Source organism: Trichomycterus rosablanca, chromosome 11 (assembly GCF_030014385.1).
Source record: "Trichomycterus rosablanca isolate fTriRos1 chromosome 11, fTriRos1.hap1, whole genome shotgun sequence".
In the NCBI taxonomy this organism is placed as follows: domain Eukaryota; kingdom Metazoa; phylum Chordata; class Actinopteri; order Siluriformes; family Trichomycteridae; genus Trichomycterus; species Trichomycterus rosablanca.
Genome location: NC_085998.1, coordinates 23496102 through 23521258, shown reverse-complemented (window position 1 = coordinate 23521258; position 25157 = coordinate 23496102). Strand labels below are relative to the sequence as shown.

The 25157-nt window shown below is 40.0% G+C and overlaps 1 protein-coding gene across 1 annotated transcript in view; it reads right to left on the bottom strand.

Moving 5' to 3' along the window:
- The window catches only part of fkbp16 (FKBP prolyl isomerase 16), a 54293-nt gene extending 29811 nt beyond the window's left edge, over nt 1–24482 (bottom strand). The window contains exons 1-4 of the mRNA XM_063005094.1: nt 24358–24482; nt 17506–18002; nt 16037–16206; nt 14682–14770 (exon numbers count right to left, since the gene is read on the bottom strand). Coding sequence (XP_062861164.1) covers nt 14682–14770; nt 16037–16206; nt 17506–18002; nt 24358–24482 — 881 coding nt within the window. The remainder of the gene's footprint in view (nt 1–14681; nt 14771–16036; nt 16207–17505; nt 18003–24357) is intronic.
- Between the last annotated feature and the right edge of the window lie 675 nt (nt 24483–25157).

Here is a 25157-nt window from a genome sequence, read left to right as displayed (position 1 = left end):
CTTCACTGTTGCTGACTTGAGCCTGTTGCATACTACACAATGTTATTAAACTCAGAGGTGCTGGACCACTCACACTTCATAATTCAGTTACTTGCAATTCATAGGGTAGTGAACAATATGCAATCACATTACACACTCTTTTAATCACATACTACAAAATTCCACCTAAAAATATATGTGAAAATACAATAGATTTGTATATGTAATAAAGGAGAGGGTGGAGGATGTTCAGAATATTAATGACATTGATGGTGGTAAACTAGTTTAGGATGTTATATACTGGGTGAATCAAAATTATATTAACACTAATGGATCTATTCCCCACGAAATGTGTCTGGGCTTTAAATGGTACTGTTGCTCGCTGGTTTTTGTGTGTTGAACATAATGGCGAACAGGTTGAAACTGTCCTGTAAATCATCTTACACAAGCCGCTCAGGTGGCGCAGCGGTAAAAACACATGCTGCAACCAGAGCTGGGATCTTGAATACATTGTATCGAATCTCAGCTCTGCCTTGCCAGCTGAGGCTAAGCGGCCACATGAACAACGATTGGCCTGTTGTTCAGATGGGTGGGACTAAGCCGGATAGGGGTCTCTCTCTGTCAGACTGGTGCAATTACGACCTCTGCTTGCTGATTAGAGGCGCCTACACAGGGATGAGGAAAGAGTGCTCTTAGGGTGTGTCTCTTCGTACACAACGCTAGGTGGCACAACACTTGTCAATGTGTGGGTGATAAGATGCATACGGCTTGCTGCCCACGTGTCGGAGGGGCCGTGGGTTAGCTTTGATCTCCTCGGTTAGAGCAGGGATCTGCATTGGTGGAGAGGAAACATGATGCAATTGGGCAATTGGACGTGCTAAAAGGGGGAGAAAAAAGGGGAGAAAATGCTTTAAAAAAAAATCATCTTATACATATGAAGTATGTTTTGTGAATAAATGGTTTCCGCCCCTCAATTTTGACTCACCCTGTAATACAGTGTTATGTGGTTAAGTATACAATAAAATACTATGTATTTCATTATTATTCTAGCTAATATTTGTGTAGGCATTAGGCATCAATAATTATCCATGGTTTTCTTTAGGTCAGATTTGTACTTGCCATGTGTCCTAAAGCACTATAATATGATCTCCTTACAGTCTCACTACAATAACTCAGCAAAGGTACATTTTCAATATGAATTGGCACCCTGTCAGAGAGATTTTATTAAAACTTTCACAAATGCACACCCACATAGCCATTTCACAATTAACACCTGAGTTACGTTTACTGCTAATGCCTGTCCTTGTGTCTTTCATACTTTTAGCCTTAATGCAATAATTCATGAGGTCTTATCAGTTCACATATTTGAAATGAAATACACAATTTACACAATTAGTTCAGCTCACCAGAATAAACAGTCAGTTCATTTTTCCTGCTTGACCCAGATTGGACAAATATCCAGAGGTGTTGGCTTAATGTCCATCTATCCAGGATTTCAGCTTGGGGTTGCGTTCACACCTTATACTATAAAATTACTGGTAAATTATACATTATTTGCTTAAAAGCCTATACTGTTTGCACTTATGATCAGAGCTCCTTAAAATATTTATTTTGCTGCAGTAAAGCAAAACTCTGCTATGACTGGGTGTGTAATGGCCGTGTAATGACCTAAGAGAATACAGAATGGGGATGTGGTTTGAAAGGTGTGATATGTAGTTAATATTTCATTCTTTTAATTTTCTTAAGATTGGTATTGTACATTTGAATATCCTAATATAAAGTTTATTTACAACCCCAAATCAGAAAAAGTTGGGACAGTATATGATTTCAGACAGTATGAACCCAAGATATTTCATGTTTTGTTTGCTCAACTTAATTTCATTTGTTAATAAACATCCATTCCTGCATTTCAGGCCTGCAACACATTCCATGATTCAAAGGAATTTCAGTGCATAAAGGCTAAGATGCCAGCTTAAGCTGAACGCCCATGATCTTCAATCCCTCAGACAGCACTGCATCAACAATAGCTGATATAACCACATGGGTGAGGGATTACTTTGGCAAACCTTTGTCAAACACTACAATACGGAGTTACATGCACAAATGCTACTTAAAACTTTACTGTGCAAAAAGAAGCCTTATGTAAACCATGTCCAGAAGCGGCGTCGACTTCTCTGGGCTCTGAGGCATCTAGGATGGACCATCACACAGTGGAAACGTGTATTGTGGTCAGATGAATCAGCGTTCCAGGTCTTTTTTGGAAAAAATGGACACCGTGTGCTCCGGACCAAAGACGAAAAGGACCATCCAGACTGTTATCAGCAACAAGTCCAGAAGCCAGGGTCTGTCATGGTATGGGGCTGTGTCAGTGCTCTTGGCGAAGGTCATTTACACTTCTGTGATGGCAGCATTAATGCTGAAAAGTACATTGAGATCTTAGAGCAACATATGCTGCCTTCAAGACGTCATCTTTTCCAGGGACAAGACAATGAAAAACCACATGCTGCACACATTACAACGGTATGACTGCAGAAGAAGAGGGTACGGGTACTGGTCTGGCCTGCCTGCAGTCCTGATCTGTCCCCAATAGAGAAAGTGTGGAGAATTTTTAAATGAAAAATGCGACAGTGATGACCTCTTACTGTTTAAGACGTGTTTGCAGGAAGAATGGGACAAAATAAAAGCTGAAACACTAAATTGCTTGGTATCCGCGGTGCCAAAACGTCTTTAAAGTGTGGTGAAAAAGAATGGCAACATTACAAAGTGGTAAATGCTTTACTGTCCCAACTTTTTTTTGCAATGTGTTGCAGGCCTGAAATGCAGGAATTGATGTTTATTAATAAATGAAATGAAGTTGAGCAGATAAAACATGAAATATATCAGGTTCATCCTGTCTACAATGAAATAAAAGTCAAACTAAATGTAAGGAACACTGTGTTTTATTATTATTTGCATTTTCCATGCTGTCCCAACTTTTTTCTGATTAGGGGTTGTATATTATTTAAATATATAATCTATAAACAGTGAGGCTATCAATATGGTGCACAGCACAAATTAAAATAAAGATAAAAACACATTTAAAATATGTGAGCTCATAGAAAAGCATAGCTCTTTAGGAGGATACAGGACCTTTATACTGGCACTGAGCATATCCCTGTGCTTAGTTAGGTCTATTATGAAGAATTAGAGAAAATATGAAATTATAGGCACTGACTAGTGCCTTTAAGTTATGTGAGCTGAAATTATGTGATTGGCTTGTACTGCATGTCTTAGAGAAAGCTTGCATGAGCTTACCTTTCTAGATCGGTTGCTGTCATGTAATGGAAATTAATTGGAAGAACATTATGGAAAAATGAGTTGAAATACCAGAAACTAATATGAATGATTACAATGAACTAATGCAATTTAGTTCTTTAAATTAAATCTTATTTTTATCTTTTCTCTGTAGTGCCAATTATTTTGGATGGAAAACTGTAATAGAAATTATTCAAAGCACTGTCTGTGACCGTTTACAGCTTAGGTCTAATTTTATACACTGCTCAAAAAATTAAGGTAACACTTAATCATCACAGTATAACACAAAGTCAGTTAAACTTCAGGGATATCAATCTGCTCAGTTAGGAAACATAAGTTATTGTGAATCTAGTTCACCTGCTTTGGTGCAAATGAAAGTGACAACAGGTGCACTGGAGAGGCAACAGCAAGACAACCCCCAAAAAGGGAATGGCTTTGCAGGTGGTGGCCACAGACTCTCTCCTTATCCTTCCTGACTGATTGCTAATGTCCTTGTCACTACTGGTAGCATGAGACAGTACCTGCAGCCCTTTCAAGTTGCAAAGGTCCAGCTCCTCCAGAATGGCACATCTATATGTGCTGTTGCAAGAAGGTTTGCTGTGTCTCCCAGCACAGTCTCAATGGCATGGACGAGATACCAGGACACAGGCCGTTACACTAGGAGAGCAGGACAGGGCCATAGAAGGGCATCAACCCAGCAGCAGGACGGTATCTGCTCCTTTGTGCAAGGAGGAACAGGAGGAGCACTGTCCGAGCCCTACAAAGTGACCTCCAGTGGGCTACTGGTGTGCATGTTTCTAAACAAACGGTCAGAAACTCCATGAGGACACCAGAATTGGCAGGTCCACCATTGGTGCCCTGTTCTCTTCACAGATGAGAGCAGGCTCACATTGAGCACACGTGGAAGATGTGAAAGAGTCTGGAGACGCCGTGGTGAACGTTATGCTGCCTGCAACATCATCCAGCATGAACGGTTTGGTGGTGGGTCACATGGGAGACATATCCTTGGAGGGTCAAACAAACCTCCATGTGATAGCCAATGGTACCCTGAATGCTGTTAGGTACCGAGAGGATATCCTCAGAGCAATTGACAGACCTTTTGCTGGTGTAGTGGGCCCTGGGTTCCTTCTGGTGCAAGACAATGCCCAGCCTCATGTGGCCAGAGTGTGTAGGCAGTTCCTGGATGAGAAAGGCATTGATGCCATTGACTGGCCCTCACGTTCCCCAGACCTGAATCCAATTAAGAACTTTATGTATCAGTGCATCTGATGCCACCATCCAGGTCTGGAAGGACATCCCCCAGGACACCATCTGCCGTCTTATCAGGAGCGTGCCCAGGCGTTGCTGGGAGTGCATACAGGCACATGGGGGCCATACACACTAATGAGTAACATGAAATTCATGAAGTTCTTCCACACCAAACTCGCTCATCCATGTATTTATGGACCTTGCTTTGTGAACTGGTGCGCAGTCATGTTGGAGCAGGAAGGGGCCATCCCCAATCTGTTCCCACAAAGTTGGGAGCATGTAATTGTCCAAGATCTCTTGGTATGCTGAAGCATTAAGAGTTCCTTTCACTGGAACTAAGGGGCCGAGCCCAACTCCTGAAAAACAACCGCACACCATAATCCCCCTCCACCAAACTTTACACTTGGTAACCGCCAAACCCAGACTTGTCCATCGGATTGCCAGACGGAGAAGCGTGATTCGTCACTCCAGAGAACACGTCTTCACTGCTCTAGAGTCCAGTGGCGGCGTGCTTTACACCACTGCATCCAACGCTTTGCATTGCGCTTGGTGATTTAAGGCTTGGATGCAGCTGCTCGGCCATGGAAACCCATTCCATGAGGCTCTCTACACACTGTTCTTGAGCTAATCTGAAGGCCACATAAAGTTTGGAGGTCTGTAGCGATCAACTCTGCAGAAAGTTGGCGACCTCTGCGCACTATGCGCCTCAGCGTCCGCTGACCCCGCTCTGTCATTTTACGTGGACTACCACTTCGTGGCTGAGTTGCTGTCGTTCCCAATCGCTTCCTCTTTGTTATAATACCACTGACAGTTGACTGTGGAATATTTAGTAGCGAGGAAATTTCACGACTGGACTTGTTGCACAGGTGGCATCCTATAATGGTACCACACATGCCTAGGTGCTTGGTTTTATACACCTGTGGCTATGGAAGTGACTGGAACACCTGAATTCAATGATTTGGATGGGTGAGCAAATTCTTTTGGCAATATAGTGTATTTATTGTTAAATGAATTTAATAAATACTGTCCATATACTGTCCATTCCCTCAAACTCAAAGAGATTTTATGAGTACCTAATCATAAAATCTTGTCTTTGTCTCATGAAAATAAACATTATTAGGGGTTAGAAATTACCTTTGTATAACTATTTTAAGATTTACTCTTATAAATGAATGCTGTAACAGATTTAACAAAAGATGAGCCAAACGATGGCTGACCATTAAACTCTAATCTCTAAAGGCATATCATAGCTCTGAGAATTACAATTACTTCTGCTGCCATCTGCTCAAAAATGACAGTTTTGTCCTCCAAAATAGTCATAACATCAGGCTCTCAGACAGTAATTAGCCTTCAGTGAATATTGTTATTGATGTGTGTTATTACACCCATTAACATCATGTTTATGTTAATGTTAATCCTGTCTACATTGATGTTTCAATAGAATTGTGGTGATTTTTCTGAGAGCTTTGTGGTTTTTAATGATGTATTCATGTGGCCTTTCCAACAGACATTTGGTTGTTGTTATCCTAAGATGTTTTATTTTTATTTTTCTGTACAGAGTGGCTACATGATGGTTTAACCTCTGTAGCTCATTTTCAACACATTTGGCAGATCACAGTCTGTGCTCTTTTACCATGATTTACCATTTGCCTTTGACTGCACTGCCTGTTCATTCTAACCGTGCTGCCTGTCATGTTCAGACAGCTAAATTGCAAGTAATAAAATAATGTGCTTAGCCTTTTATAAGTTAATATTGCAGAGCTTTTTAAAGAAAAAGTGTGAAAAAGAAAGTAAGCTTTGGGGGGGAAGCTTTTCCAGTGTCACAGTTCATCCCCCAGTCAGTCAAATCATACTGTCTGCTGGCTAAAAGCAGAACTGCCCACAAAGGAGACAGGGCTGTCTGTATCAGCCACTGCTGCTGTCATTGTCTACCCCCATCACCTGCAAAAAGCTTTCCACAAGCCATTTGGAAAAACTGTCAGAAGCAGCCAAAAAAAGTTAAGTGATGATTGCATTTACCTTTGAGTGCAAAATTCCATTAAAAAACAGTATTTCTGTAAGTATGACTGAAAATACTATATAAAATATAAATATAAAGTACAAATACAAAAAAATTACTAAACACACCGAATAGGAACTTAATGAGCCAACAACCCAAGCTTGAGGCAAAATGGGTAACTGACACCGTGTATGTGTGTTTTAATGACCTGAACTTAGAACTTTTGAAAGTAATGCAATGGCAAGAAAACCTTATTTTCATGCTTGAAACACCATTATGGTAAATTATATGAACATACCATAGGTAACAAATAGGTACTCAATTAGGAGCACAGTGTGTGTGATTAAATAGTACTGCAAGCAAGTGTGGTAAAGATGATGAATTTGTTAATATACCTTCATTCCTGCATTTGAACACATTCCTAAAATAAGTTGGGACGGGGGCAATTTAGAACTAGTAATGAGGTGATAAAAACTAAATAAGTATGTGATTCCAAACAGGTGATGTTAACAGGTGATTGTAATCATGGTTTGGTACAAAACCATGTCTGATGAGCAAAGATGATCAGAGGATCTCCAGTTTGTCAACAAATGCGTGAGAAAATTATTGAACTGTTTAAAAACAATGTACCTCAAAGAAAAATTGGAAAGGATTTGCATATTTCTCCGTCTACAGTGCATAATATTATTAAACGAGTCAAGGAATCAAGAGGAATTTCAGTGCGTAAAGGCCAAGGGCGCAAGCTTAAGCTGAACGCCCGTGATCTTCAATCCCTCAGACGGCACTGCATCAAGAACCGCCACTCAACAATAGCTGATATAACCACATGGGCAAGGGATTACTTTGGCAAACATTTGTCAAGCACTACAATACAGAGTTACATGCACAAATACCACTTAAAACTTTGCTGTGCCTTATGTTACTCATGTCCAGAAGCGGCGTCGACTTCTCTGGGCTCTGAAGCATCTAGGATGGACCATCACACAGTGGAAACGTGTATTGTGGTCAGATGAATCAGCATTCCAGGTCTATTTTTGGAAAAAATGGACACCGTGTGCTCCGGACCAAACACGAAAAGAACCATTCAGGCTGTTATCAGCAACCAGTCCAAAAGCCAGGGTCTGTCATGGTATGGGGCTGTGTCAGTGCCCTTGGCAAAGGTCATTTACACTTCTGTGATGGCAGCATTAATGCAGAAAAGTACATTGAGATCTTAGAGCAACATATGCTGCCTTCAAGACGTCATCTTTTCCAGGGACGTCCTTGCATTTTTCAACAAGACAACAAGACCACATGCTGCACACATTACAAAGGCATGGCTGTGGAAGAACAGGGTACGGGTACTGGACTGGCCTGCCTGCAGTCCTGACCTGTCCCCAATAGAGAATGTGTGGAGAATTTTGAAATGAAAAATGCGACAACGACGACCCCGTACTGTTGCACATCTTAAGACGTGTTTGCAGGAAGAATGGGACAAAATAAAACCTGAAACACTAAATCACTTGGTATCCTCGGTGCCAAAATATCTTTTAAGTGTGATGACAACATTACAAAGTGGTAAATGCTTTACTGTCCCAACTTTTTTTGGAATGTGTTGCAGGCCTGAAATGCAGGAATTGATGTTCATTAATAAATGAAATGAAGTTGAGCAGATAAAACATGAAATATCTCAGGTTCATCCTGTCTGCCTAGAAAAAAATATGAAAATATAAAGGTAAATGTAAAAGAACTCTGTGTCTTTTATTATTTGCATTTTCCATGTTGTCCCAACTGTTTCTGATTTGGGGTTGTAAAACAAAACTTAATGATAAAATGACCTGTATTTCCTTTTTCTGTATATATAATATTTCAATGCATTTGTGTACTGTAAACTTATAGACTGCTTTTAACTACTGTGGCATCATGTGGCAAACATTTTAAGAACATTGGCATGAAGTTTGCCATTTGGCACAAAATCTTTGGCACAGAATCACATATATTTTTGAGCAAATATGCAATGCATCCTACATTGTCAAATATTTTATTAATTGTTTCTTTTTATATATATTTTATTTTTTATGCATTTTCTCCGCTCAGCCTAGCCGGCATGATGTATTCGACATCCCAGCTCTGGTTCCAGCGTGTGTTTTTACCTCTGCGCCACCTGAGCGGCTCTTATTAATTGTTTTTATAGATTGGTTGTAGTCTTGCAGGCCAGTTTAAACATTGGAAAAGGCTTTTTAACTCATCTACATTATGTCTTTACATTTTCAGTTAATAAAAAGGTTTGCAAAAATGCTTGTATTTGTCTCTAAATGATCATGCAAGTGCTAGCTTGGGAAAGAGTTCTAAAATGCAAAGCAAATCAAATTCGTTTTAGGCTTTGCTATGGCCCTTTAATTTGCTGCTAAGAATTCTTTGTAGGCTATCCCATGGGTCAGCCAGGCTGCATGTGAACTCTCCTGCATAGAGCCCTAATCAGTAGTATCAAAACAACCATTAACTCTGAATCTATCTGCCTTTCCCCAGTGCCAAAGTCCTGGAGGAGGCAGTTCATAACAGGGCCAAGGAGAGAGCTGCACAGCACCATCTCCCCTCAGTGCCTGGCTGCTTACAGCTCCAGCCAAGCCTAATAATCACTCTGGAGCCCCATCTGATTTCCTGCCACACACATACACATAGATACATAAATAGAACACACACATAAAGTTGGCACAAAAACAAGGCCTGCCCTGGCACGACATCACACATTGTACATACACAATGTGGGTATGACCTGGTCTGGGCTTGCATTCACAAAGCCTCTTCAGCAAGAGCGCTGATGGAAGATTGGGTTTCTTTTTGTAAAATGCAGTTTATAGCCTCTATTTTTGGAAAGAAAGCAAAACAAATAAAAAGAAGCCTGGTTTTTCTGTTTACATAAATGTGAGAGAACTAGACAAATCTTGGTTTAGGTCAGTAAGGAAAACACTGTGTTGGATTTATTTGAATGAAAATGTATCCAATCAGGGCCGGCGCTAGGGGGGGGCTGAGGGGGGCATTGCCCCCCCAAATTGTGTCTGTGCCCCCCCAAGCAGGGCGTAGCACCAAATTGTGGGCCTTATGCACAAGAACTGACCGTGAGCACCCTTCGAACCGCGTCCGCTCTCGGTCGCGTTTGCCACGCGCGTTATCCGACACTCCCCCCTCCCCTTGATGAACCTACGCTCGGTTGCATGTGATCCTATCCACTTTGCCCCCCCCCCCTACGACGCACCGAGCTTCACTGCCCCCCCTGACGAAGCGGTAATCCAATGTACACACTCTAACACTATGTAGCTGTGGAAATTTAAATCCTGCCAAATGGAGACATCTGCCTTCTGCTGATAAAAAGTACATTTTACAACAGAAATGCATATTTACAACCCCAAATCCCCAACAGAAAAAGTTGGGACAGTATAAAAATGATAATAAAATATAAATGCAGTGTTCCTTACATTTACTTTGACTTTTATTTGATTGCAGACAGTTTGAACCCAAGATATTTCATGTTTTGTCTGCTCAACACCATTTGTTAATATACCTCAATTCCTGCATTTCAGGCCTGCAACACATTCCAAAAAAAGTTGGGACAGGGGCAATTTAGGGCTAGTAATGAGGTGAAAAAAACTAAATAATGATGTGATTCCAAACATGTAATCATGGTTTGGTACAAAAGCAGCATCCAGGAAAGGCTGAGTCTTTGATGAGCAAAGATGATCAGAGGATCTCCAGTTTGTCATCAAATGTGTGAGAAAATTATTAAAATGTTAAAAAACTATGTACCTGAAGTGCATATTTTTCCCTCTACAGTGCGTAATATCATGAAACGATTAGAGGAATCGGGAGAAATTTCAGTGAGTAAAGGCCAAGGGCGCAAGCTTAAGCTGAACACCCATGATCTTCAATTCTTCAGACAACACTGCATCAAGAACCACCACTCAAAAATAGCTGATATAACCACATGGGCAAGGGATTACTTTGGCAAACCTTTGTCAAGAACTACAATACGGAGTTACATGCACAAATGACACTTAAAACTTTACTGTGCAAAAAAGAAGCCTTATGTTAACCATGTCCAGAAGCAGCGTCCACTTCTCTGGGCTCGGAGGCATCTAGGATGGACCATCACACGGTGAAAACGTGTATTGTGGTCAGATTTTTATTTTATTTATTTTATTTTTATTTAACCTTTATTTAACCAGGCAAGTCATTAAGAACTGCTTTTTATTTACAATGGCAGCCTGGCAAAAGGCAAAGCCTCTTGAGGAACAATCATACAAACAAATTTACATAAGACATTGAAAACAAACAACGATGATCACAATACAATAACACATAGTCGAATCACCCAGCAACAGTATAAAAGAAGAATCAATTTAATGCTGTTTGCTTCGGACCAAAGACAAAAAGGACCATCCAGACTGTTATCAGCAACAAGTCCAGAAGCCAGGGTCTGTCATGGTATGGGGCTGTGTCAGTGCCCATGGCAAAGGTCATTTACACTTCTGTGATGGCAGCATTAATGCAGTAAAGTACATTGAGATCTTAGAGCAACATATGCTGCCTTCAAGACGTCATCTTTTCCAGGGATGTACATGCATTTTTCAACAAGACAACAAGACCACATGCTGCACACATTACAAAGGCATGTCTATGGAAGAAGAGGGTACGGGTACTGGACTGTCCTGCCTGCAGTCCTGACCTGTCCCCAATAGAGAATGTGTGGAGAATTTTGAAACAAAAAATGTGACAACGACGACCCCGTACTGTTGCACATCTTAAGACGTGTTTGCAGGAAGAATGAGACAAAATAAAAGCTAAATCACTTGGTGCTAAAACGTCTTTAAAGTGTGGTGAAAAGGAATGGCAACATTACACAATGGTAAAAGCTTTACTGTCCCAACTTTTTTGGAATGTGTTGCAGGCCTGAAATGCAGGAATGGATGTTTAATAATAAATGAAATAAAGTTAAGCAGATAAAACATGAAATATCTCAGGTTCATCCTGTCTGCAATCAAATAAAACTCAAAGTGAATGTTTTTGATTATTTGTATTTTCCATGCTTTTTCTGATTTGGGGTTGTATTTAGTCTGGCTCACAGTAAGCTGTCTACATAATTTTGGTAGTTCATAATTCTCACTTGTATAAAGTAAATACAAATGTAAAACATACGCAGTAATACCACAGTAAAAACTAGAGTAAAAACTTTTATTATTACTCTTATTAAATATCAGAATCTACAAATCAAACATTCAATATTGTATTTATTTAAAAATGCCTTGTTCTCTTGCTGTCCAATAAGTCAACAGCTAACAGCTGTTAGCCAGCTGGTAGTAAATTAGCTTTCATTGGTCAAGTATAGAAACAGGTCTGATTTAAACAGTACAATTAATGTAATATGATAATGTGGTTTAAATATGCATCAAAATAATCACAATGACTTTCTTTGCCATTTGCTTGAGAATCAGTAGATACACTGATCACCCATAACATTAAAACCACCTCCTTGTTTCTACACTCACTGTCAATTTTATCAGCTCCACTTACCATATAGAAGCACTTTGTAGTTCCACAATTATTGACTGTAGTCCATCTGTTTCTCTGCATGCTTTGTTAGACCCCTTTCACCCTGTTCTTCAATGGTCAGGACTCTCACAGGACCACCACAGAGCAGGTATTATTTAGGTGGTGGGTCATTCTCAGCACTGCAGTGACACTGACATAGTGGTGGTGTGTTAGTGTGTGTTGTGCTGGTATGAGTGGATCAGACACAGCAGCGCTGATAGAGTTTTTAAACACCTCACTGTCGCTGCTGGACTGAGAATAGTCCACCAACCAAAAATATATCTAGCCAACAGCGCCCTGTGGGCAGCGTCCTGTGACCACTGATGAAGATCTACAAGATGACCAACTCAGACAGCAGCAATAGATGAGTGATTGTCTCTGACTTTACATCTACAAGGTGAACCAACTAGGTAGGAGTGTCTAATAGAGTGGACAGTAAGTGTAGAAACAAGGAGGTGGTTTTAATGTTATGGCTGATCAGTGTATATTTAGCAAAGGTCAAGGCTGAAAGCTGAATACCCATAACCTTTGGTTCCTCAAATGGCACAGCATTAAAAGCCAATATGTTTCTGCAATTAATACAACCACATGAGTGAATACTTTGGAAACCCCCTGTCAGTGAACACAGATCGTTGCTGCATTTGCAAATGCAGGTTAAGGCTCTATTACTCTATTAGATAAAGACATGTATTAAAACATCCAGAAACACAGCAGTTATCTGGGCCCAATTTAATTTAGAATGGTCTGATGAGACATGAAAATGTACTGTGGTCTGACCTTGTAAATGTTTGGAATCATGTTCTCTATAGTCAAAGAGAAAGAAGACCATCTCAGTGTTTGTCAATGTAAAGTTCAAAAGCCAGCATCTGTCATTTCATGTAGTGTGTAAGTGGCAATGGCATGGGTAACTTGCACATCTTTAAAGGCACCATTAATGCTTAGGGGTACAACTACATTTTGAACAATGCCTTTGAATAGTTCCTGCTTGTTTTTACAAGACAATTGCTGTTACATCAGCATGGTTTCATAGTGAGGGAGTGCAGGAGCTAGACTGACATGCTGCTGTCCAGGCTTGTCCCCCTTTGAAAACCTGTGGCAAAATATAAAGTGCAATATATGGCAAGAAAAATTTTGGACTGTTGAGCAGCTGAAGTGTTCAAGTAATCAAGCACAAATTGGGAAAAATATATGGTTTATGGTAAATCATTGTACAGTGGTAACTTGTAACTCAACATCCCCTAAACTCAAAGTCTTTGAAACTCAACACCATTCGTCAAGAAATTTGTACCCTTGAACTCAATGTTTTACTTAAACACAACGTGCGACTGTCGTTTTGTTCAGCAGTAAAACATCATCGTAGTGCGAATACAAATCTGAATTTGTGTGGAATAACCGTCAAATCCACTCTGAAAGTGTCCACATGTATCTTTGTTTAGCTGGATTTTCCTCACTGTTTCACTTTTAAACTTGTGTTATAGTTCGAGGTTCTGAGAAATTGTGAGAATCATTTTTTCCCGAGAAAGTCTAAAACGCTTATTGTTAAAAAAGCTTAATGTGAATTAATGTATTAAAAGAATGACACAGAAACACTAAAGCTCTTTTAATAATTACTGCTCATAAGTTCTCGTCACTAATTAAGAAACATAAGAAAACAAAGAAGTTAAGGTAAAGAGCAGTTTTTATTGTATTTTTTATTGATTTTTAACTGTTTTTTAAATTGCATTTTCATTTAGTTTCAGTGTATAAGTGTCAAAAACAACCCCGTTATTTTACATTTGCCTAAAATATATGTAGTTCCACAGGACAATGGAACGCATTAACAGGTTTTTCATACATTATGGGGAAAAAATACCTTAAAAACTCAACACCTTTTAAACTCAGCACCATTCCCAGATCCAACTGACATTGAGTTTCAAGGTACCACTGTATATGGTTATAACAAAGGAATGGCATTGAATGAAATGTAATGCTAAATGTAAAACATTTTTTTATTAAGCAAACCGCTGAAAGCACTTAACTGATTGTTGTATTTCTAAAACTGTTTTTCTTTTCTCTTTATTTTCTTTGGTTTTTAAGAAGTTACTGTGTGTGTAAAATTATTGCAGTATATGTCAATGCATGTGCCAGTTAGTGCATGTTTTATTGATGCTATTTTATTTATTGGTTTAATTTATTTTTAGAGTGGCAATTTCAGATGATCTTATGGACACTAACTGACATTGAACTGAATTGACATTTAATGTCCGGTCTTCCTAAATGAGAGTGGTAAAACTGAGCCGTTGACTGAAATTGGAGCACTGCACTTCTAGGAATGGAAGGGAGGGGTAGGAACCTCTGGCCAACTACTGAATGGTGTTAGTTGGTAGGCCATCTGCTCCTATTCATGCTTCATTTAGCAACCTGGTGGGCAGAGGCCATTCACCCTAACAGCAACAGGTACAAAAGAACATACCCTCTGTGTAACGATAAATGTCATGATGAAAGACAATGAAAACCCCTCAACAAACATCTTATTTAGGCTTAAATTTGAGCAGAGTGAAACACAATTAAGGCTGTAGCATTATGCAAAAAATAATTTGTCACATTTTTCCCCTACCTTCCCAGTTGTCCATAAGTATATTGTGAGTCTGCCAGCAATAATGCAACTTCTTCCATCCTCATTGTTACGGCACACTTCTCCAACGCCTGCACATAAGCACCATACCCATTTGGGACTTTCGGTATGATTTTTAATAAAAGATTATCAAGTATTGATTAGAATTAAAAACTGTATGCCATTTCAAACAATCTGATTAGAAGTACATTTATTATTTAGCCATTTAAGAAAAAAAATAACATTAACATTTAGTGTATTGCAAAGTTTAGGTTTAAAGTTCATATAGCCAAACGTATGTGAACACACTTCTAATTATTGAGTTTAAGTGTTTCAGCCAACCCATTTCAGCCATGACATTAAAACCACCTCCTTGTTTCTACACTCACTGTTCATTTTATCAGCTCCACTTACAATATAAAAGCACTTTGTAGTTCTACAATTATTGACTGTAGTCCATCTGTTTCTCTGCATGCTTTGTTAGACCCCTTTTATGCTGTTCTTCAATGGTCAGGACTCTCCCAGGACCACTACAGAGTAGGTATTATTTGGGTGTTGGGTCATTCTCAGCACTGCAGTGACACTAACATGGTGAGGGTGTGTTAGTGTGTGTTGTGCTGGTATGAGTGGATAAGACACAGCAATGCTGATGGAGTTTCTAAACACCTCACTGTCGCTGCTGGACTGACAATAGTCCACCAACCAAAAATATCCAGCCAGCAGTGCCCAGTAGGCAGCGTCCTGTGACCACTGATGAAGGTCTAGAAGATGACCAACTCAAACAGCAGCAATAGATGAGTGATCGTCTCTGACTTTACATCTACAAGGTGGACCAACTAGGTAGGAGTGTCTAATAGAGTGGACAGTGAATAAACACGGTATTTAAAAACTCCAGCAGCGCTGCTGTTTCTGATCAACTCATACCAGCACAACACACACTAACACACCACCACCATGTCATTGTCACTGCAGTGCTGAGAATGATCCACCACCTAAATAATACCTGCTCTGTAGGGGTCCTGACCATTGAAGAACAGGGTAAAAGCAGGCTAAAAAAAAGTATGTAGAGAAATAGATGGACTACAGTCAGTAATTGTAGAACTACAAAGTGTTCCTATATGGTAAGTGGAGCTGATAAAATGGACAGTGAGTGTAGAAACAAGGAGGTGGTTTTAATGTTATGGCTGATCAGTGAAAACACTGGCTGTTCCCTATAGAGATCTCAATATGCAACAAGTGCAATGTTATAGTCTGAACAGTGGCAGGTGCTCTGAGTAACACCTGTGTGTGTGTGTGTGTGTGTGTGTGTGTGTGTGTGTATGTGTGTGTGTTGTAGGGTTTTTAATTGTGCATCTTACTTGGTTGACATCTCCTTCTCCTATAACAAAGACCAGCTTGCAGTCCTTTTCTACCATGGTTCTGTCTTTCAGGATCCCCTGCATTTTCATGGTGACCTCATGCCCCCAGATGGGACATGGGGCATGTGTGGGCTTGACATTTAGCACTTTCTTCCTAAGCAGACAGTCATCTAAAAGTAGTCAGAGTCAGAATGGGGAATTCAATATCAATCTACTTGATTAACAGGCTTTTAAGAATGTCAATCATTTTTAAACTAAAGTAAAAATACACAGTGATTAAAGCCTAATATATATATCAGACAAAACCAGTGAATGCTGGTTACTTTACTTCCTCAGATGGCATTATTATCAAAAACTTACATGCTTCTGTAATAAATATAACCATGGTTTTGGAAATAATTTGGAAAACCCTAGTCAGTAAGTTTATTGCTAAATCTATAGTTTATTGCTGCATTACAAAGGCAAGTTAAGACTACTGCACAAACTGGAAGCCAAATATCAGCAACAATATTTTCCCTTATGCAGTCAATGCACATACGCACATATGCACCTTATTTACTTAATAATCCATCACACAATTTTTTTTATCTGAAGTTTGTCACTGTGCTGTACTATACGTCTCCACTGCACACTTGTCTGATTCTGTACTGTTTATGTCACTGTTGTATTGTTTTTCTATGTTTATATATAGGGTGTGTTCGAAAACCTAGGGAGCTGCCTTGCTGTCTTACTGTCTACATAGGCAGCTGCCTTAGTAGAGAGGATTCTAATAAGTCAGTGACTTATAAGGCAGGTTACTCGAACGCACTACTTAGATAGCGATTCCATCGGGTTTCGCATTTCGCGTTTAGCATTTAGCATCTTGCCATTAAAACCAATAAACTGAGGTAGCACAGCACGCTAACGTCAATATAACATCTTCCTTCATGTACCGATAACGGTTAAATTTCCTGACAAGCCCAAACTTGCAAAAAACACTCGGTACAAGTTTATACAAGTTAAAAATCAGTAATATTTTATTTACGTTTGAAAATAACTCCATTAGTTTCTCCGCCCCATCAGCCATGTTTATTTTTCTGTGAGAGAAGAGCATCCGACCCGCAATGAATGTTGGGATTGCCTTGATCACTAAGGCAGCGTCGGATGCTCCCTCGTTCTTGAGCCAAAATAACATTGAAATATTAAGATGCCTCAGAAGTGAGGATTTTAAGGCATCTAGGATTTCGAACAGCCTCATTCTCGGGAGCGCGCACAGGATGACGTAAAATGCTGTCTATGTAGACAGCTCCCTAGCTTTTTGAACACACCCAACGTGTTCCTTTTTTCTATTATTTAATTTCATAAATATATGTTGACACCTGCACCATGGAGAAATTCTTCATACATCATGTACTTGGAGAAAATAAAGATTCTGATTCTGACATGCAATGCATGAATCACTTATATCAACTATGCAATAGATAGCTTACCTGTGAGGTTGATCCAGTCCCCAGATGTGAACAACTCCTCAAATGTAGTCGTGGTCCATTCTTTGTTTTCATGATCCGGGAAAAGGTTAACTTCCGAGCTGTCTCCTCTCACCACTTCTTTAGTATCTGAAAAGCGGACTGTCCTCCCAAAACTGGGTGTTTTTGACAGCTTGTTTTTAGACGTGTGATTCTCATTGATAGAGTCTTTACACTCAGTGCCTATACAACCTCCTGCATGATGAGTGTCCACTGCATTGTTTTCTCTTTTATCTTCATAGTTTTTGTCTTCTTTGGCCTCATTATTACATGGCACTTTGTCCTTGTCTTCCTCCATCTTCCCAATTACCAAATTGGGCTCCAGTGTTTGTTGCTGGGATTTGGAGGTTACAGCTTGTGCTTGCAAGCACTTGTTATCCTTCGAGTCTGTCGTGATCCGTCTCTGTTGATTCTTCTGGATCCAATGATATGTCTTAAACCCTTCTTTGTTTCTGTTACATCTGTTCACATGAAACAAGTGATGCCATCAGTGGAGAGTTCCCAAGCCAGTCTTCTTTCTAGATAATCCTTGAACTTTGTATCTTGGAGCCCAAGACACACTGCATCCATAAGTGACTGTCTGTAGTATGTCATAATGCACAGTGTCTACATGCTCTATCACTTAATTAACCTAAGGATGCATTACCCTTACAATTATGTGTTTTCCTAAATAAAAGCTGTTTGTTCTTAAATATAAAATGAAGACGTCATAGTTTCCCTGTACATTTTACTGCCCATGCTGCAGAAGATTAAATAAAACCAGAAACAATCAACAGAAAGCATGTTGCACAGCAAAACTGTTGGCCAGTAGGGTTGTTGCAGTGGTAATCTGCTGCATTAGCAGAGCAAAATCCAATCTGCTCTAATGTTTCTAAGCCTCTTATCCATTCCTATCCTACAATGCAACTTTCACAGCCATGTCCATCAAGATATGAGGGACTGTTGTTTTATTTCAATTTTATAAAACTGGGCTTGCACTACATTAAATATTATTATAATTAAAGCTATATTGTCTTGCAAGAAAAACCTACATTTCTGCATTAATTACTAATAATAGTCATATAGTTAATGATTATTGTTTATTTTAGCTGCTAATAAGACTTGCACAACAGTAAAGAGAATTGGTGGTGATAAAAGACATTTGTTGATATATTTTAATTCACTGTTTCCTCAATGACTGTTAGTTGTCCAGGCTCTAAAACAGTAAAGTAGGTCGAATCAATAACACTTCCTCCACCACACTTCAGAACAGGGATGAGGGTTTTGTGTTACCACTGCTTTTTCCTCTGAAAAAACACCACCTTGCTTTTCAGTCAAAAGCCTAATTTTTTCCCTTGATCTAGAAAACACTCTGAAGCATTGGGGAGCACCCAAATGTTTTGCATACTTGTGATGTTTCAATGACTGTGTGTTTTGCTACAGTGGGCTCAATGGACCTAAGCAGGTTCTAGCTTTTTGCAGAAACAATGCAGTGAAAAATGTTTTGCCCCCACCCGATTTCTTCTATTTTTGCTAGTCATTTAAATGTTTCAGATCTTTTAACTACATTTACTAAAAGATAAAGACAACACAAAATGCAGCTTTTAAATTATCATTTTATATATTGAAGATGTTGTTCAAAACCTAAATCACTGATGTGAAAACGAGCCTTACAGAGCTACAGAGCCTCCACCTCCCAAAGAGATAGATGGGCAATTGCCATACTAGATAAAGAATCTGTTAGACTTCCAATGCAGCTAAGGGAGGATCAAGTACCTTGTGAAATTGGAGGAATATCATCCTGAAGAGTGGTGTTGGATTACTGCCTCTCTCTTACTCACACTGGTCTGAGCCCTGTTTTGGGTCTTTCGTCTGTTTTTATCTTGTCCTGTTTTTCACACCCAATTTGTGTTTCCCTTGATTACATTCATATGTAGCACTGTCACCTCACAGCAAGAAGGTCCTGGGTTCGATCCCCAGGTGGGGCGGTCCGGGTCCTTTCTGTGCGGAGTTTGCATGTTCTCCCCGTGTTTCCTCCCACAGTCCAAAAACATGCAGTCAGGTTAATTGGAGACACTTAATTGCCCTATAGGTGAATGGGTGTGTGTATGTGTGTGTATGTGTGTCTGCCCTGCGATGGACTGGCACCCCATCCAGGGTGTTACTCTGTGCCTTGCGCCCATTGAAAAGCTGGGGTAGGCTTGACCTTGCTAATATTTGACTTTGAGTTTGAATTGTCCTTGTCTGTACCATTGCTGATCTGTAAATTAACCTGCACCTGCACTTGTATCCTATATACCGCCTCGTGTCGACATTACAGTTACAGTTTTCTCCTTTAGAAAATGTTGTTTTTATTTTAACTCAATCTACATTGCAATTGGCATGTAAAACAAGGAAAAATTTACACAAAGGTAACTGTTGACCTAGAGTTACACCTGACAATTTGAACAGGTTTTTCCAGGTTAACAACTTGCTTCTGGCAAATGGGTAAATCAGCACACCAAGGCAAGTCAGGCCTTTGGAACTGTGTGGTTTATACATTACAACAAGAATTCAGCACTAAATGGCCTGTATGATGTAGTTATTTATGTAAATGATTTTAAAGAAAAAACACCTAAAATACACATAAAGTAAACAAGATGTTAATGGGGAACAGGGTGGCCAAAAAGCATTTGACATATTTTCCTTTTTAATTAATAGACAACCTTCTAGCCTGGATCTCTTAGTTTGAGTCTAAATCTTAATTAGTGGTGGTAAATTCGGTTCATTTTATGGACTCGGGTTAATCTGAGTCACTCAGTAATGTCATCTGATTTACTTGAGTCATCTAGGTCACTTGTACTGACATCCTGATTGCGATTAATTTACTGCATGAGAATGCATCCAAATATCACTGGTGCACTCATCTTCTGTTAATAAATCCTTCTCTCTTAATTCTCTTGGCACCTCACACTTCACTTGTCAGTGACAAGTTGGCACTTTTTTCTAAGTGGAATCTTGATCATGGGGGATAGGGATAAGGTGGACTCACTTACCAATCAGATGGGTATATTAATGGGTCAAGGGTTCAAGGGGGATGGTCAACAACAAATTGCCATAGTAACTTGACCCAGTCAGGCAGCCACAGTGGCACCAAAACAAACAGTCCTTAAATTACCAAGGGGGGAGAGCTATGACACTCCTTAAGTGGTACAGTCCTAAAGTAGCCTGTAAGCATTTGCATTTTTATAATAATATAACTATATTTTGTTGTTGTTTTGCTTACAAGAATATATGCTACATTACTAATCTATACCACTACTACTGATAATAATTATAATAATAATAATAATAATAATAGCATGTGCAGTAAATCAGCCACATAACAAACACCAGTGTGTTTAACCGCTTGTTTATTGGAATAATTAACTTATTACTTAGATTCACAGACTGGAGTGAAGCCGGTTCAGCCAAATCATCTGAGTGCGCAGTGTTTCCGGTTAGTCTGCTCACTCGCCTTGTGTACTTAACAACAGCCAGTCAGAGGAGTCATAGGATCCGGGTTAATTGAGACCTTGGACTCATGATTCCTGATTCAGTACGAAGATTCGAATCATTAACCCGGGTGATTCAGGAACCGCCCAGCTCTAATCCTAATGCCAAAGTATTAATTCTACAGAATTGCACACTAAGAATTCAGTGTGTCTAAGAAGTACACAAATAACTACTTCAGTGGGAAACACAAAGTTTCATTAGTCTTAATGCCCAATTCATCTAACACAAAAGCTTAAAGTCAAGTCAAGTCAAATTTATTTGTATAGCGCTTTTTACAATATACATTGTATCTAAGCAATTTTACAGAATCCAGAACCAACAGACCAAAAACCCTTGTTGAGCAAGCCAATGGGGACAGTAGAAAGGAAAAACTCCCCTAAAATTACAGGAAGAAACCTTGAGAGGAACCAGACTCAGCAGGGACCCCATCATCCTCCTTGGGTGGTCTGGAGGATAATTTAAATAAATAGAATTGACACAAATCATACAAACACAAGATCAAATTGAACTGAAAGTTATAACTAGCAAGAATAAAAATAATTGGAGTTATTTATATTAATAATTAGAATGCCAAATCACAGAGCCAGAGCCAAAACCCAACACCAGACCCTAACCAAGCTCCCACTACTCCACATACTTCCAGCAATGTGCAGTACAAGGGTAATTAATTATGTTAGTAAAAGTAAACCATCATTCTACATTAATGTATCCAAATATTGTTAACTTTGCTTGTCTCTACAGACTGAATGCACCAGAGAATTTTGGGTGTTTTCTGTTATCCCAGAGGCTATTAGTAAAAACTGGGGCAACTGACTGTAGTTTGTATATATAAAAAAATGTATTTGATGCCTGCAACACACTCACACAAGTTGGAACAAGGACACAACTATAGAATATTGAAGTTATTTTTTTTTTTGAATTTTCTATTTTTTCCCCACTTTTTCCCCCCCCAGTTTTTCTCCCCTAATCTAGTCATGTCCAATTACCCTGATTGCATCCTCTATACTGATTCGACCCTTCGCGGCTGACTGAGGACACCTCTCAACTGACATACGCCCCCTCCGACACGTACAGTCAGTACAGACTGCATTTTTCACCTGCACGAGTCGAGTTCATACACTGATGGACACTGTGCATGGAGGGCCACATCCCCATCAGCATTATTCCTCAGCTCTGTGCAGGCGCAATCAGTCATCCAGCAGGGGCCGCAGTTTCACCAATTATGAGGACCTATGATCCGACTTTTTTTACCCTCTAACCCTGAACAACAGCCAATCGTTGTTCATGCTACTGCCCAGCCCAGTCGGAAAGGCAGAGCTGAGATTTGATACGATGTATTCAAAACCCCAACTCTGGTGCGCTAGCGTACTTTACCGCTGTGCCACCTGAGCGGCTAAAAGACAGTATTTGAGCCCTACCAATTTATATTATTTATGCTAATTTGTCACATTTCAATCATTCCGATCGTCCAACTAATTGTAAGATAAAGACAACATGAGTGAACTCAAAATGCACTTTGAAAAGATAATTTCATTTATTAAAGATTAAGGTTTAAGGCATCTTTTACATCAGTACAAAGGAATTTTGACCTACTGTTCTTTGCAGAATTGTGTGCTCTGGCGCGTCTTGTTATGCTTTATGGTCTCTGTCATTCTTGAATAAGGTTTTCCATAATATGCTCCATTAGTCTGACATCATCTACGTCACAGGTGTCAAACTCAAGACCCACGGGCCAAATCCGGCCCACCACGTCATTTTATGTGGCCCTTAAAATACACTGTAAAATCGTACATAAACTGCATCTGCCACAATGCATGCCGATTTTGTGACCCGCAATGTGACCTCATCCCGCCACTAGATGGCAGTGTTTCCACATCAGCTTTAACTGAGGCGGTTTTCCAACAAGTGATGTTGAGAAATATTCACAAATAATCCCAAAATGTACAAGAAAGCCGAAATCGCATACTTACAGAGTACGTACTAGATTCGAGGAAGTACGCACCGCTCGGCCGGTAAAGAAGTAAGCACTTTCAGTACAGAAGTGTGCAGTATGCAAGCAACACCCCTACGTACTACGTCCGCCATCTTACCAACGTCAAGGTGATGACGTGAGGACGTGATGACGTAATATCACCATAGTTACAGACCGCGTGCTCATCACAAGCCCCACTCGCCAAAATTTTGGATATTTATAATCTTTTTGGGCTAATCCTAACATTATTTAGGGTTGTACGCAATATTAACATTTTTATTTTGTTTATCTTACACTTGTAAACAGAGGACTCTCCGTTTTCCGCCATCTTTCTTGTTTCTTCTTCCGCTTCGAATGCCTACGCAGCTCCAGTTGAATTATGGGATACATTAGCGGAAAGTGTGCAGCGTTTGCATACTCGAACATGGCTGCCCAAGATGTAGGTTATCTGGGTACTTCTCGTGTACCTTTTTATGTATACTATGTATTCGGACATACTAACCGCTCTCGCTACTGCTTTCACATACTATTGAGTATGGAAGTATGCGATTTCGGACACAGCTGAAGATAAAACTGAAGCAGAAGGAAGGTAATTTAATGAAAGATGGGTCCTGTGGGGGTCCTGACCATTAAAGAACAGCATGAAAGGAGGCTAACAAAGTATGCAGAGAAACAGATGGACTACAGTCAGCAATTGTAGAACTACAGAGTGCTTCTATATAGTAAGTGGAGCTGATAAAATGGACAGTGAGTGTAGAAACAAGGAGGTGGTTTTAATGCCTGATCGGTGTACTTTATGAGTTATTGTAGCCTCCAGCAGCATGAGTGGTTGAGATTACTGCCATAGACTGAGTATGCCCAGAATTCTTTAATTCATTTTGCTACCGGTTTGACCTCCTTGCAGTGTTTTCTAGGACATCAACCTCTTTATTAAGACCCCAGAAATGGCACAGTTTTTGCAGTAGATGGCTGAATGCATCACAGTCAAGTATTGTGGGAGTCTGTTCACCCACTCCTCAAGGAAGCTGTGAACATATGCAGCAAGCCGATAATTTCTTTGATGGGTATTCCAGGCATAGGTTTTTAATAAAAAGCCATGCCTGGCTCCATGTCTGTACATAGCAATGGGAGGCACCGGAGTACAGACATGGAGCCCGGCATGGCTTTTTATTAAAAACCTATGCCTGGAATACCCATCAAAGAAATTAGCCCCCTGCTATAATTGCCCATTCAAGATCCTGTCACAAGTTGATCGGGTAACCTTTGCCCTTCAATTACCTAACCAATTCAAGGTCTCACTATTTCATGTATCTTTCCTTGGCCTGTAGTACCTGATTCCCTGCAGGAGACGGTCCCCGAAGATGCACCACCCGACATATTCGAAGATGGAGGAGGGTTGATTGGGAGGGTTATGGTCTGGAAGAACACTCCTGGGTTCCCACCAGCGATGTCCCATTCCCTCTCCTGGAGAACGAATTCCACTTTAATGATTTTGTCAGCCAGAGCTCAGACCAGGAGATTGGTAGCCTGTTCCCATACTTTGTTGCTGCGTCCCAACTACCTGGCTCACACACAGCTCCTTTCCCTCAGCACTCACTCCTTTCTTGACAATCTTTCTTCAATCCTTTCTTTTGGCCTTAACAGATAGTTCAAGTATTACTCAGCCCTGCTGAGCCAGAAGCTACAACTAGCAAAACTATGATGTCATTGTTTTCTTCCTTCTCTACAGTAAAACATGGAGGTGGTAGGATCGTCCTGTGGGGGGATCATCCTGTGAGAGTTGCTGCAGACAACTGGAGCATCCTGTCATATTGTTACAATCACTTCTCAGTTCTGCACTATCCCTGTTTTATTTGCTTGTTTCATTGTGGGCAGCGGGTATTTTGTTAGTCTGCACTTTGGTTCTTTCTTATTGTTGTAGGTGCAGGGCTTCACCTTGCGTTTTACTTACGAGGTGCAACCCACCACATTACACCTGATCAGGCTTGATGGCAACTGTATTCACTTGCAGAGATGATGACTTATCATACTCTTAAAACCTTTGAGGGTGGACCAAGAGAACTTATAAACCAACAGTGGCCACAGGATTCTGAGAGAATGTCATGCTGGTAAATTTAAGCTCTGAACTTGT